Genomic DNA, 14493 nt, shown 5'->3' on the forward strand with positions numbered 1-14493 from the left:
TAGATGTACCACATTTTCTGTATCCATTCCTCTGTTGAAGGGCATCTGGGTTCTTTCCAGCTTCTGGCTATTATAAATAAGGCTGCGATGAACATAGTGGAGCACGTGTCTCTTTTATATGTTGAGGCATCTTTTGGGTATATGCCCAAGAGAGGTATAGCTGGATCCTCAGGCAGTTCAATGTCCAATTTTCTGAGGAACCTCCAGACTGATTTCCAGAATGGTTTTACCAGTCTGCAATCCCACCAACAATGGAGGAGTGTTCCTCTTTCTCCACATCCTCGCCAGCATCTGCTGTCACCTGAGTTTTTGATCTTAGCCAATCGCACTGGTGTGAGGTGAAATCTCAGGGTTGTTTTGATTTGCATTTCCCTTATGACTAAAGATGTTGAACATTTCTTTAGGTGTTTCTCAGCCATTCGGCATTCCTCAGCTGTGAATTCTTTGTTTAGCTCTGAACCCCATTTTTTAATAGGGTTATTTGTTTCCCTGCGGTCTAACTTCTTGAGTTCTTTGTATATTTTGGAAATAAGGCCTCTATCTGTTGTAGGATTGGTAAAGATCTTTTCCCAATCTGTTGGTTGCCGTTTTGTCCTAACCACAGTGTCCTTTGCCTTGACTGTAGAGTTTTAATGCTAGGATTTTCTTCATAAATATTTAAGTCATAAAAGTCATTCTGTCTTTTTAGAGCAATTATTGCTATCTCTAACTCTTGTCAATAATACATGTAAATAAGCAAGGGTATGCCATCATCTTAATCTTTACAGTAGATCCTATACCAGATGCATTATTTTAAGAAGAATCAGACATTCAGGGTATATATAGAACAAAATGGGGAATTCCCATTCATATTTTGCTTTTCCTTCTAAATTTCCTCCCTAGAATAAAGGTAACAGCTTAACATGTGTCCTTTTCTTAATCCTACTTTGCTCATTGCTCTTCCTCAATGGCACAACAATGGTTTTGCCTATATGCCATACACCATTGCTTTCTGTCCAGAATATCACTCTGGTGCTTACCTGTCTAACTCTCCCTGGTGCCTTAAGAACATACTTACCTTTCACCTATCTAAAATGCTTTCTTTTTTTGGATATTTTATATATTTACATTTCAAATGTTATCTCGTTTTCCCCTTCCCCCTGCTTCTATGAAGGTGCTCCCCCACCTACCTACCCACTCCAACCTTACTGTCCTGGCATTCCCCTACAAATGGGAAATGAGCCTTTAAAAAACCAAAGGCCTCTCCACCCATTGATGCCAGATAAGGCCATCCTCTGCTACATATGCAGCTGGACCCATATAAATGGGTTGCCCCTGTGTATACTCTTTGGTTGGTGGTTTAGTCCCTGGGAACTCTGCGGTGGGGAGGTCTGGTTGGTTGATATTGTTGTTCTTCCTATGGGGTTGCAAACCCCATCAGCTCTTTCAGTCCTTAACATAACTCCTCCATTGGGGTCCCTGTGTTCAGTCTAATTGTTGGCTATAAGCACCCACATCTGTATTTGTCAGTCTGGGGCAGAACATCTCAGGAGACAGCTCTATCAGTCTCTTGTTAGCAAGTACTTCTTGGCATCCACCATCATGTCTGGGTTTGGTGTTTGTATATAGGATGGATCCCTAGGTAGGGCAGTCTCTGGATGGCTTCAATATCTGCTTCAAACTTTGTTCCTGTATTTCCTTTAGACAAGAGCATTTCTGGGTTAAAACTTTTGAGATGAGTGGGTGGCCCCATTCCCCAACCGGGGGCCTTGCCTAACCTCTGGATATGGTCTCTACAGGTTCTCCCTCTTCTTTGTTGGAAATTACAGCTAATCTCATCTGCATTGGGTCCTGAGAGTCTCTTGCTTTCCTGGCATTTGGGACTTTCTGGTGTCTAACCCCATTCCCCATCCCCTATTGCTAAACACCTCTGTTCAATTTCCTGACCCTTTGTGTATAATCCCAGTCATCACCTCCCATGACCCTGCTTCTCTTTTTCCCTTCCCCCTCCTTTCTTCCTCCCAAGTCCTTCCCACCCTCTACTTTCTGTGAGTATTTGAAGCATCCACATTTTGGTCACCTTTCTTCTTGAACTTCATATGATCTGTGAGTTGTATCATGGATATTCCAAGCTTTTTGCCTAATAACCACTTATCAGTGAATACATACTATGTGTGCTTTTTTGTGACTAGATTACCTCACTCAGGATCATATTTTCTAGTTCCATCTATTTGCCTAGGAATTTTACATAGTTATTGTTTTTACACTATGTAGCACTCCATTGTGTAAATGTACCACATTTTCTGTGTCCATTCCTCTGTTGAGGGACATCTAGGCTCTTCCAGCTTCTGGCTATTATAAATAAGACTGCTACAAACATAGTGGAGCATGTATCTTTTGTTTTATATTGGAACATCATTTGGGTATATGGCCAGGTGTGGTATAGCTGGGCCCTCAGATAGTACTATGTCGAATTTTCTGAGGAACTTCTAGACTGATTTCTAGAGTGGTTGTACCAGTTTGCAATCCCACCAGCAATCTCCATATCCTTGACAGCATCTGTTGTCACCTGAGTTTTGGATCTTAGTCATTCTGATTGGTGTGAGGTAGAATTTCAGGGTTGTTTTGATTTGCATTTCCTGATGACTAAGGATATTGAACATTTCTTTCGGTGCTTCTCAGTCATTTGATATACCTCAGTTGAAATTTCTTTGTTTAGTGCTGTACCCCATTTTTAATAGGGTTATTTGTCTCTCTGGAGTCTAACTTCTTGATTTCTTTGTATGTATTGGATATTAGCCCTCTATCAAATGTAGGATTGGTAAAGATCTTTTCCCAATCTGTTGGTTGCCATTTTGTCCTATTGACAGTGTCCTTTGATACAGAAACTTTTCAATTTTATGAGGTTTCATTTGTCTATTGTTGATCTTAGAGCATAAGCCATTGGTGTTCTGTTCAGGAAGTCTTCCCTTGTCCCCATGTGTTCCAGGCTCTTCCCCATTTTCCCTTGTATTAGTTTCAGTGTATCTGATTTTATGTGGAGGTCCTTGATCCACTTGGATTTTAGCTTTGTGCAAGGCAATAAGAATGGATCAATTTGCATTCTTCTATATGCTGACTGCCAGTTGAACCAGCACCATTTGTTGAAAATGCTGTCTTTTTTCCACTGGATGGTTTTAGCTCCTTTGTCAAAGATTAAGTGACCATAGGTGTGTGAGTTCATTTCTAGGTCTTCAGCTCTATTCCATTGTTCTACCTGCCTGTCTCTGTACCAATACCATGCAGTTTTATCACGATTGCTTTGTAATAGTGCTTGAGGTCAGGGAAGGTGATTCCCCCTGAAGTTCGTTTATTGATGAGAATAGTTTTTGCTATCCTATTGCTGTAAAAAATAAAAAAATAGGCGGATCTGGTTCCTGCACATTCTTACTCTTCGTGAATCTGCAGGAGCCTTGTGATCCAGCTGTTTCTCTGCCAGCTGCTTTCACTGTCCTTTTGATGAATTGTTACCATGCCTGACACACACATCACATTCTGTGGACCACTCTAGTGTGGCACCATACCACTCTATCTCAAGGCATTCTATAGCCTAGCATGGCTTCCAGAATTGAGATAAGTTGTCTCTCTGCCTGCCGGGAACTTTGTTCACATACCCTGTAGCCCACTAAAATCAAAGCTCTAGAAATTGTAGCTTAACAATTATATTTATATGTTAAATTCTCAATCTACAATACATTTGCAGAATAAATACACTGCCAATTAATACAGAAACCATGCACCTAGACAAGAAAATATTGTCCTAGACCACCTGGATCAGAATCCTCCTCCTCCTCTGTTTTTATCTTCCTTTTCTCACCCTCCTCCTCCTCTCTCCTTCCTAGACTTTTTTCTCCGCCTACTCTTTCTTCTCATCCAATGAGAGGCTTCACCTTATCCTGAACCCGCCTTGCTGCATAATAACATCATCCTACACTATCTTGTGTTTTCTCTTATTCCAAATGAATTTGCAAACTGCTCTTTCTAAGTCTGTGAAGAATTGAGTTGGAATTTTGATGGGGATTGCATTGACTCTATAGATTGCTGTTGGCAAAATGGCCATTTTTATTATATTAATCCTGTCAATACATGAACATGGGAGGTCTTTCCATCTGAGATCTTCTTCAGTTTCTTTCTTCAGAGACTTGAAGTTCTTGTCATACAGATCTTTCACTTGCTTGGTTAAAGTCACACCAAGGTATTTTATATTATTTGTGGCTATTGTAAAGGGTGTCCTTTCCCTAATTTCTTTATTAGCATGTTTATCCTTTGAGTAGAAGAAGGCTACTGGTTTGTTTGAGTTAATTTTATAACCAACTACTTTGTTGAAGTTGATTATCAGATTTAGTTCTCTGGTGGAGTTTTTGGGGTCACTTAAGTATACTATCATGTCATCTGCAAATAGTGTTATTTTGACTTCTTCCTTTCCAATTTGTATCCCTTTGACCTCCTTTTGTTGTCTAATTTCTCTGGCTAGGATTTTGAGTACCATATTGACTAGATACTGAAATAGTGGGCAGCCTTGTCTAGTCCCTGAATTTAGTGGAATTGCTTCAAGTTTCTCTCCATTTAGTTTGATGTTGGCTACTGGTTTCCTAAATATTGCTTTTACTGTGTTTAAGTATTGGCCTTGAATTCATGATTTTTCCAAGACTTTTAACAAGAAGGAGTGTTGAATTTTATCAAATGCTCTTACCTAAATTACTAGCCAGGGAGAAATGGTTGATATGTGTGCTCTGGGAACACTGTACTGGGACCTTCAACCTATCATGCCATCATTACTACTTTGATTATCTTGGTTTACAACTAAACAGTTTACAGAAACATAAACTAAGTCTTATTTATCTGTGCTACCACTTTCTTATCTGGTAAGTACAGAATGTGTGTTGTGCTAAATAACTGTAGGAATAAGTTGAGGGCAAAGACATGAGTGAGCTTAATTATGAGCCATCTCTAGTCTTCCTTGGAATAACATGCCTTGTAAATTAGTAGGCAAGTAACACTTTATGTAATTGCAGCTCTCCTCTATTGTTACAGGACGCCTGTCGATGGCAGCGTAAATGCTGCTGGAAGCCAGTGGCAGATCCCAAAGTCCCTGCATGCTTCTTCCCTAGGAACTGGGGTTATGAAGTCACCAGTGTCCCTACAAATACGAGCACAGGTGAGCTCTGCTCTAATGTTGTCTCAGGGAGCCACTGTTTGTGGTCCAGCTATAGTAGCTGTGAAATGCAGGCTAACACTCTCTCTTGTTCTCGTTCCTTTACTTTAGGGTTAACTGCCAAGTTGAAGAAATTGTCATCCCCATCTCTTTTTGGAAATGATATTGCTGATGCCTTATTGACAGCTGAATACCAAACATCCAATCGTTTTCATTTTAAGGTCAGTGAGGGGGTTACCACTGGATACAATTCTGGAAGTAGTGGTGCCCTACCTTCTTCTCTTTGCAAAGCACAGCACATGGGCAAAAAGCTCCTCCATTTCTTTCTGCAAACATCTCTGGAGGAGGTGGTCAGGGTTACTTTACTTGACATTTGACACATGTGATTTTGTAATTTCACCTCATGAATCAAAATCTACAGGGCCAAGATTTGGAAGCACTCTTATTGCCCACTGATACAAAAGCAACATTTTCCATCCATAGATCTACAAGGAATGGTCCTGTATTCTCTACTTTTCTTCTTACAGATCACTGATTTCAATGAGATACGATATGAAGTCCCTTTTGAAAACATCAACCTCGTGAATGGGACTGCTGAGAATTCCAGTTTGAGCTATGACATAGAGGTCATCAAGAAGCCATTCAGCATCCGAGTACTACGGAAGAGCAACCAAAGAGTCTTGTAAGCTCCTCTATACTCTGCCCATCTTTGAATACAGAGAGCTATCTAACACATCCTGATGTGCTCTGGGTGACTTGGAAATGGGGTTGAACTTCAGAAAAACATGTAAAATTACTTACCATGCCTAATGAACAAATGCAATCTGCTATGACTCTAAAGCCCTGCATGAAACTATAGTGAACCCACTTAGTAAGTTTCCTTCATACATTTTTAGTAAATATGCACACATACTTATGGTTCTCATATATTATGGGTTAGGGAATTTTGTTGTATTGAGTTATCATTCATACTCAAACACAAACTTTACTGTTTACCATTTCAAAGTATCATTACCTCAGAGTGTTACCATTAAGTACCTAACACCAATTTGAGCCTACATCACAAATTGCATGGTATAAAACAAGAATACAAATGTCAGTAAAACCATCCTGGTACTAGCAAGTCTCTAATCACCTGTGTGCTATAAGGCAGTATACCTTGCCATTTTTCCAGAGGGAGCTGTGCTAATAATTCTTAGCATCCACTAGAGATGTAAAGTGGCACTTTTGTTCTTCCCCCAGTCATGGAACTTTGATAATAGAATTCTATCCTATGATGTTCCTCTAAATTCAAAGAATTGGTGATACATACAATGGGAACAACTCTGGAAATAGCATAAAAATTGTTACTAAAAATCTGAGATCCCTCAACTCTGAATGCATGTTGGGAGGCAGGCATGACTTTCTGAAGAGTCAGAGTGTTTCTGTGGCAGTTACTCTGTCCTCATTGTCCAGGCTGGATACTGGCATTGGGCCGCTCCAATTCGACCAGCAGTACCTGCAGCTCTCTTTCCGACTGCCCAGCTCTAACGTGTATGGACTCGGGGAACACGTGCATCAGCAATACCTCCATAACATGAGCTGGAACACCTGGCCCATCTTTACCAGAGACACCACTCCCAGGCAGGTGAGGTTTCCTTACTCCACTGATGTTTATAGTTCAAAGCCGGGGATGCTCACCCTCCATTTCTAAAGGTAGCTGACAAAACACAGCTATGTCTTATTTTGTTTAATTTACCTGCATCTGTTTTGATGAATGTTTGTTATTGAGTATACTAGATTACAAATTAGACATTTAAAAATTAAAAACAATTTTCTTGGAAGATATAATTTAACGATTACATGAGATAAATAAAATACTATTTGAAAAACAGCCAGTCCTCTTAGCACATGCCAATAATCACAGTTACTCATGAGACTGGACAAAAGCATTGCAATGCAAATGCTTCCCTGGTCTACAGAGTAAGTTCAAGGCCAGTCTGGGCTAATTAGTAAGACCCTGTCTCAAAATGAAAACACAAAAGGACTGAGGACGGTAGTAGAAAGTTTACATTGCTTAGTGTACATGAGGTTCTGGATCCCACATCAGTGCCACAAGAAGAAAAAGTCTTATTAAATGATGCTTTCTGACTTTACCAATTCAGAGAATTAATATTTAGAGAAGACTATCAGTCTGGGGTCATTCTCATTGGAGTGTATAGGTATAAAGTTCCTCTTTTACTTCTCTTGTAGTCTGTATCAGAACATTCCAAAGACAGTAGCATTGGCTTTTTCTTCCATTTCATGTAACATTTTGAGCTGTCTTATTGCAGTATTCCTTTCTGAATAGTATTACCATATTGTGTTTCTCCATTCATTATGACAATGCCATTTTGGTATAACACTCGATTAAATGTTGAACTGTATATGTATGACTTTCTTGTTGTTCTGTGAATCACATTTGTTTGCTAATGAGAGACAGAGCCCCGTGTCAATCAAGCTAGCAGGGAACTCATTACGTAGCATTGACTGTCCTAAAAATAGCGATCATCTTGGCATTGTCTTTTGAGTGCTGGAATTCAAGGTGCATCCCCCCACAATTTGCAGGATAAATATTTTAGCATATAATCCTGTTACTTCTGTATTTCCTTTGTTGTTGGCAGGGCATGATTAATCTTTATGGAGCACACACATTCTTCTTGTGCCTGGAAGATACCAGTGGGGCTTCTTTTGGAGTATTTCTGATGAACAGCAATGCCATGGGTAGGAAGCATCTTTTTATCTTCTGTGGATAGGACTAGCTTTAGGTATGATGTTTTATTTTTTATAATTCCTTTCTTCCTGAAAATAGATTCTTTTCTCCTATAGTACATCCCAAACATAGTCCCCTCCTCCACTCCTCCTACCACCCACCTCACCTCACATCACCTCTCTCCCAGATGCACTCACCCTCTGTTTTCTCTTCTGAAAACAGCAGATTCCAAGAGAGAACAGCCAGAATTACTTTTTTTTTATTATTAACTTGAGTATTTCTTATATACATTTCAAGTGTTATTCCCTTTCCCGGTTTCCGGGCAAACATCCCCCTCCCCCCTCCCCTTCCTTATGGGTGTTCCCCTCCCCACCCTCCCCCCATTGCCGCCCTCCCCCCATAGTCTAGTTCACTAGGGGTTCAGACTTAGCAGGACCCAGGGCTTCCCCTTCCACTGGTGCTCTTACCAGGATATTCATTGCTACCTATGAGGTCAGAGTCCAGGGTCAGTCCATGTATAGTCTTTAGGTAGTGGCTTAGTCCCTGGAAGCTCTGGTTGCTTGGCATTGTTGTACATATGGGGTCTCGAGCCCCTTCAAGCTCTTCCAGTTCTTTCTCTGATTCCTTCAACGGGGGACTTATTCTCAGTTCAATGGTTTGCTGCTGGCATTCGCCTCTGTATTTGCTGTATTCTGGCTGTGTCTCTCAGGAGCGATCTACATCCGGCTCCTGTTGTGAGACTTCACTTAACAGCAGGGGTCGCGTGGAAGGGCTTCCACTGAAACTGGAACCTGGTATCAGTTTAACCTGTTCAGAAGACCAGCTCAGGCTTAGAAACACTTAGAAAACTACTTCAGGGACTTTCTCTGATGGAATGTTTCTCCTAATATATTGTGGATAATAAGATTTCTTGGTGTGCAAAAATGGCTGTAGACTCCTACATGCATCATACTGTCTGCCTGTAGGCAGCAGGCCGGGTTGGTACACTATCTCATAGCACCTTTCTGTAGTCATCTTGCTGAAGCTTATAATTAATGGTGTGCCAAGAAGCATTATTTATTTTAAAATATAACTCGGTCTGATTGTCTGTCTGTCTCTCTCCCTGTGCTGTCTTTCTTTGTCTCTGTCTCTCTCTCTTCTCTCCCTCTTCCCTCTCCCTCTCCCCTCTCCCTCTTTTTCCTTCCTTTCCCCCCCATGTGTGTAGGTGTGTGTGTATGTACACTGTAATCAAATTCATCTAATAAGTTTCCCAATTTTTTCTGTTGCTTTAAACCACTCATATATCATAGAAATTTATTTTAATGGAGCCAGAAATAACAAAATTTTCTCTTTTTTCCTCATAAGCAACATGAAACAAGGTAAAATTCCACTTTGGATGGGTATCTTCTTCAAATTAACAGAGTTTAGATAAAACAAATGCATATGATTCATTTTCCTTTGAAAATGTTTAGAACACCTCAGCTACTCATGTTTCAGAGAGGTGCATTTCCAAATGACTCTAATCATTCTTTTTTTATTGGATATTTTATTTATTTGCATTTTAAATGTTATCCCCTTTTATGGTTTCCCCTCTGGAAACCCTCTATCCTATCCTCCCTCCCTCTAGTTCTATGAGGGTGCTCCCCCTCCCACCCACCCACTTCTGTCTCCCTGTCCTGACATTTTCCCACACTAGGCATCAAGCCTTTGCAGGACCAAGGGCTTCTCCTCCCATTGATGGCCAAAAAGGCTATCCTTTGCTACATATGTGACTGGTGTCATGGGTCCCTCCATATGTGTTCTTTTGTTGGTGGTTTACTCCCTGGGAGATCAGTGGCGAGAGGTGGGGTCCTGCTTGATTGATATTGTTGCTCTTCTTATGGGTTGCAAACCCCTTCAGCTTCTTCAGTCCTTTTTCTAACTCCTCTATTCATTCTCTAACTCCTCCATTCTTTCTCTAACTTCTCCATTCTTCTAATCGTTCTTTCTAATCCTCCCAGAGGTCACACTTCAGCCTGCTCCTGCCATTACTTACCGCACAACTGGGGGAATTCTTGACTTTTACATCTTCTTGGGAAACACGCCAGAGCAAGTCGTTCAGGAGTACCTGGAGGTATGGCTCTACCCTCCTTTCTGTGGGTTTGTTGCTATTTTCTCATATATATTGTTTAGGGTTAGCAAGACAAAAGTTAAAGCAGTAGTGGACAAGACGGGTGCAAATGCTGAGCTTTCAAGGATTTTATCATTTTTTCTTTAATGAATTAACTGGATGGTTTCTGCATCACTGGACACACTATCCAGCAACCCTTGAGAATTGCAAAAAGAAGTTTAATTCTGCTTCCCACACATGCCCATTGTCTATAAGTTGATGTCATTATGTAGGTGAAGGCAGACACAAGATAAAATGAGGCCTGCCATTGGAAGAGAAGGAAGGGAGGCAGGAACAGTGTTTTTAGAAGGAGAGGGAGAGGCAGAAAGGAGGAGAGACAACATGGAGGCAGACGTAAATGATCCTCACCATGCATCTCTACATAGATACTGGTTGTTGTGAATATTTCTTAAGGGATGGATTTTTATAGATCAATTTATCTTATCTAGGTGGGTAGTTTATATATTTATCAATTGGTTATGAATTTGTGTGAATTTATTGCATTGAGAATTTAACATATAAATCTGATTGTTGGGTTGTAGTTTGTTGAGTCTTGATTTTTACCAGGTAGCTGGAACCAGAAAGTTCACAGCTAGTAGAGAGCTGCTGGGAGAGATACTAATCGGAGATAAATGTAAATGATAAATGATAACTAATAAATGGCCCCATGGGTGCTGAAAGTAACTCTGAGGACTTGCCATCCTGGAACAGCTCGTGGATCGACTGGGTCTGAAAGTACTTGGGGCAACCTGGAACTGCTAAGATCAAAGTACCCCACAATGCCACATGACCCTACAGGTGCTGGTGCTAGCACAGGATAAAAGGCTCTGCCTTTTTAAAATAATTTTCCATTTCCTAGTGTGCCCCTGGTTAAAAATCAACCATTTCAAAGACCCAAGGCCACAAATCAGCAAAGTTCACTTAAGCAGCAAATAAATAAAAGAGCAAGAAAGAATTACACAAGATAAATCCTACCTTTATTTTATTCAAAATGCAGGATAGAAGGAAACTAGACAACTTTTAGTCTAATCTTACTTCAAAGAATAATCCACAAAGAATTGTGAAGTGACACCTTCAAGGCGACATATAAGGTTATTAAAGACGCTTCTAAATCCTTATAAATCTATAATAAAATAAAACAAAATATAGTCCTAGTTGATGATAACCAGAAGCATTCTGTATTAAAGGCTGCAGATGAGGTCCAAATAAACTGTATAGGATTAAGTCGCATGGGAGAAAGCTTCTGATTAGGAGGACAGGGACTCTTAGAAAAATGTGGGACAGGATTCTAGTCTTCTCACAGTGTTGGCTTGAAGCACTTGGAATTTTTTAATATTTCAAGCACATAGCATTTCTCCACCTATCATCCACGTGCCTCATCAGTTCTTACTCTTCCCCTACTGTCAAACACGACCATCTGCAACTCCATGAGCTGTATTTATTCAAGGTCCATGAATACAGGAATACTGTTTGCTTTGTGTCATAGTCTCAGTGTGACTGCAAATACTGAGATAATATTAAATGAATGAATATTACTGCTTATCAAGTCCAGAGTTACAGCCCAGTGGTAGAGTGGGTGTCTGCCGTACATGAGACTCTTGTCTCTATTCTCAGCACCACTACTAAACAACCAAACAAAATACCAACTGTTAGTTGATTAGTATTAATGATCAACTTGACAACCTAGAATTATCTAGGAGATGGGCCTATAGAGAACTATTTGATTACATTAATTATATCCTAAGACTTATCTTGAGAACGGATGAGGGTATTTCTTGGGCAGGTTATAAAATGGAGAGAGCAATGAAAGCATTCATTGCTTCCTCCATGCCTCCCACTCTGTCTCTCTCACCTGTGGATGCAGCATGACCAGCAGCTTCAACCTTCTGCTACCTTCACTTCCCTGCCACGATGGACTGTAATGAGACAGGATAAAAACTTTTCCCCTTAAGTTGCTTTCATTGGGATATTTCATTAAAGCAACAAGAAAAAAAAATTAAGACACCACCTTGCAGCCAGACAGAACAATGGCTATTTTCCCCTTTCCTCCAATTATTTTTAATGTTCAACCCACATTCTTTTGGATGCTAGGCAAACACTCTACCAACTGAACTACATCTCTAGCACATTTCCTTTCCCTAGGACAGTCATTCTCAATCTTCCTAATGCTGTGATATTTTAACATAATTCCTCATGTTGTGGTGGCCATAACATTATTTCATGGCTACTTCATAATTGTAAATTTTGCTCCTGTTATGAATCATAATGTAAACATCTGATATACAGGATGTCTGATATTCAACCCCACAAAGGGACTACAATCTACTGCCACAGGATGACATTATTAGCTCAAAATACTCTGAAAAGTCCTATTGTTTACCGTTGTTGCTGCTGTTGGGGTACATTTCGATAGATATTTTAAGGGATGACAGACTTGGGCTTTGGAGTTTCCTTTAGTTTCAGGCAATTTTAGACCTGAGGACTTTATAGAAACAAAAAGGAATAAGTGATTCAGATGGACTCGATGCTGCAATGTACATTAGCATTTGCTGTAAGAGCTCAGATGCTATTTTATCTGTCTTCCCAGGTTGTTGGTCGACCATTCTTGCCTTCTTATTGGAGCCTTGGTTTTCAGCTCAGCCGCAGGGATTATGGTGGCATTGATGGGCTGAGACAGGTTGTACAGCGAAACCGTGATGCTGAGATCCCATATGTAAGCTGAGGCTTTTCTTATCAGGGTTTAGATTTGATCTCGTTTCTTCCTTTTTCTTTACATTCCATTCTAATAAAAAAAAAGTAAGTAAAATGATAGATTGATAGAAGTACACACAGCCCTTATTATTACACACATACTGAATTGTTCATATGCCCAGGTAAATGGCAGTGTTCATAGAGCCAAAGGATTTGAATTTTAGTCTCATCTCTTCATATCTCCCTGCAATGTTGGGTTAGTTAATATTGTGGTTTCTATCTTTAAATAATAAGAATTTAACACTTTACCTTGGGGAGTTTGGGGTGAGAAATGCTTTACATAAGGCACGGGAGGCATCTATCTCTCAGCACAGACATCATCAAATTTAGCAGTAATTTTATGAGTGAAATCAACACATGGTGATGTGGTAAGCAAGAACTGAAGATAACAACAATGATTTGCAGTAAGCTAATTTCACACTGACCTTGAAAACTCTCTTTCCAGATTAACTCTGAATCTCCATGGTTGCAAAGTATTTATGGTGTTCAAAGTTCTCCTTTAAATCAAAAGATAACGCCAAGTGTCTAAATGTCTAATAAACTCATCACATGGCCAGTGAAGTTGTCAGAATTCCTTCAGGACTAACTTTATGATTCAGAACTAGTGCAGATATATATATATATAAATATATATATATATATATACTCTCTCTCTATATATAGATATATATATATATATATAGATATATATATAGAGAGAGACTACATGGGTAGAAATGACTAGTTTGATCTCAGAGAACCCAAGATGGCAGATACAGCCATCAAGTTTTCCTAGGAGAAATATTTCCACCATATTGTTTTGTAAGAAGGGGAAAATATTTGTGTTTGATTCTACATTCTGCATGTATACAATCTGAAATCACTCAATTCCAGAAAGAATTGAAGCAAAGTTTTATGTACTTATATTAGTGAAGAATGGCATTCACAGTCTTGGCTAACTTTTATTTATCACTCTTATGAATGAGAAAATGTAAGGTTCCTTTTCCAGGATCACACTACTAAGCAGAAGGGCCAATTTATATGCATAGTCTTGTGACTCTACTTGTAGTGGTCTTTCTGGTCTGTCTTCCCATGTGTCTGCTGGTACTATCAGATCAGGAACAAATAAGCACTTCTTTACTGATTGGGAACTCCCTCTCTGTGACGATGTGTGGCACCTAGGACCTACTTAACAGCTTTTGATCAGAGCAGATGATACCACATTGGGCGACAAGCCTCAAGCCATATGAAGAACATATGATAGACTTTCACATGATCATGAGGTAAAAGGAATATTGGAAAACAAAGAATATCCAGATTCAAGTGCCTACATCAAACCCCAGTTAGCCTTTACCTCTCTATTCAAGTGACTGGGAAATAGCATTTAACTTCTTAATAGTCCAGTCTCATTAAAAACAGCATCCTGTGCTAACATGGTGTGCAAACAAACAATACAATATGATAATTTAGTTAGTTAAATCTCTATATCTCTGTGTAACTAAACATTATTAGTCATTCCTTGGTTTAATAGAGCAAAATACCCTTTTCTCTTCTTATAAACATATGTTTTGACTTGATGTTTGAGATCTAAAGTTTTGTGGTTATAAGTTGCCTCACATGTTCATTGAAATATACACTTAATAAGTACCTGATATATGACCAGCATCCAAGTCCTTAAATTACAAGGGTAAACAAGATATACTTTCTATCCTAAGTTCTTCAGGGTATCTC

At 39.6% G+C, this 14493-nt stretch overlaps 1 protein-coding gene across 1 annotated transcript in view; it reads left to right on the forward strand.

The window, feature by feature from the left end:
• Mgam2 (maltase-glucoamylase 2) overlaps positions 1-14493 on the forward strand; it is a 110287-nt gene that overhangs the window by 26084 nt on the left and 69710 nt on the right. Inside the window, exons 4-10 of the mRNA XM_087659713.1 lie at positions 5053-5176; positions 5285-5394; positions 5701-5855; positions 6629-6800; positions 7816-7915; positions 9884-9996; positions 12620-12745. Of these exons, the coding sequence (XP_087515839.1) occupies positions 5053-5176; positions 5285-5394; positions 5701-5855; positions 6629-6800; positions 7816-7915; positions 9884-9996; positions 12620-12745 (900 nt within the window). The remainder of the gene's footprint in view (positions 1-5052; positions 5177-5284; positions 5395-5700; positions 5856-6628; positions 6801-7815; positions 7916-9883; positions 9997-12619; positions 12746-14493) is intronic.

This window comes from Rattus norvegicus, chromosome 4 (assembly GCF_021556685.1).
Source record: "Rattus norvegicus strain SHRSP/BbbUtx chromosome 4, alternate assembly SHRSP_T2T, whole genome shotgun sequence".
In the NCBI taxonomy this organism is placed as follows: domain Eukaryota; kingdom Metazoa; phylum Chordata; class Mammalia; order Rodentia; family Muridae; genus Rattus; species Rattus norvegicus.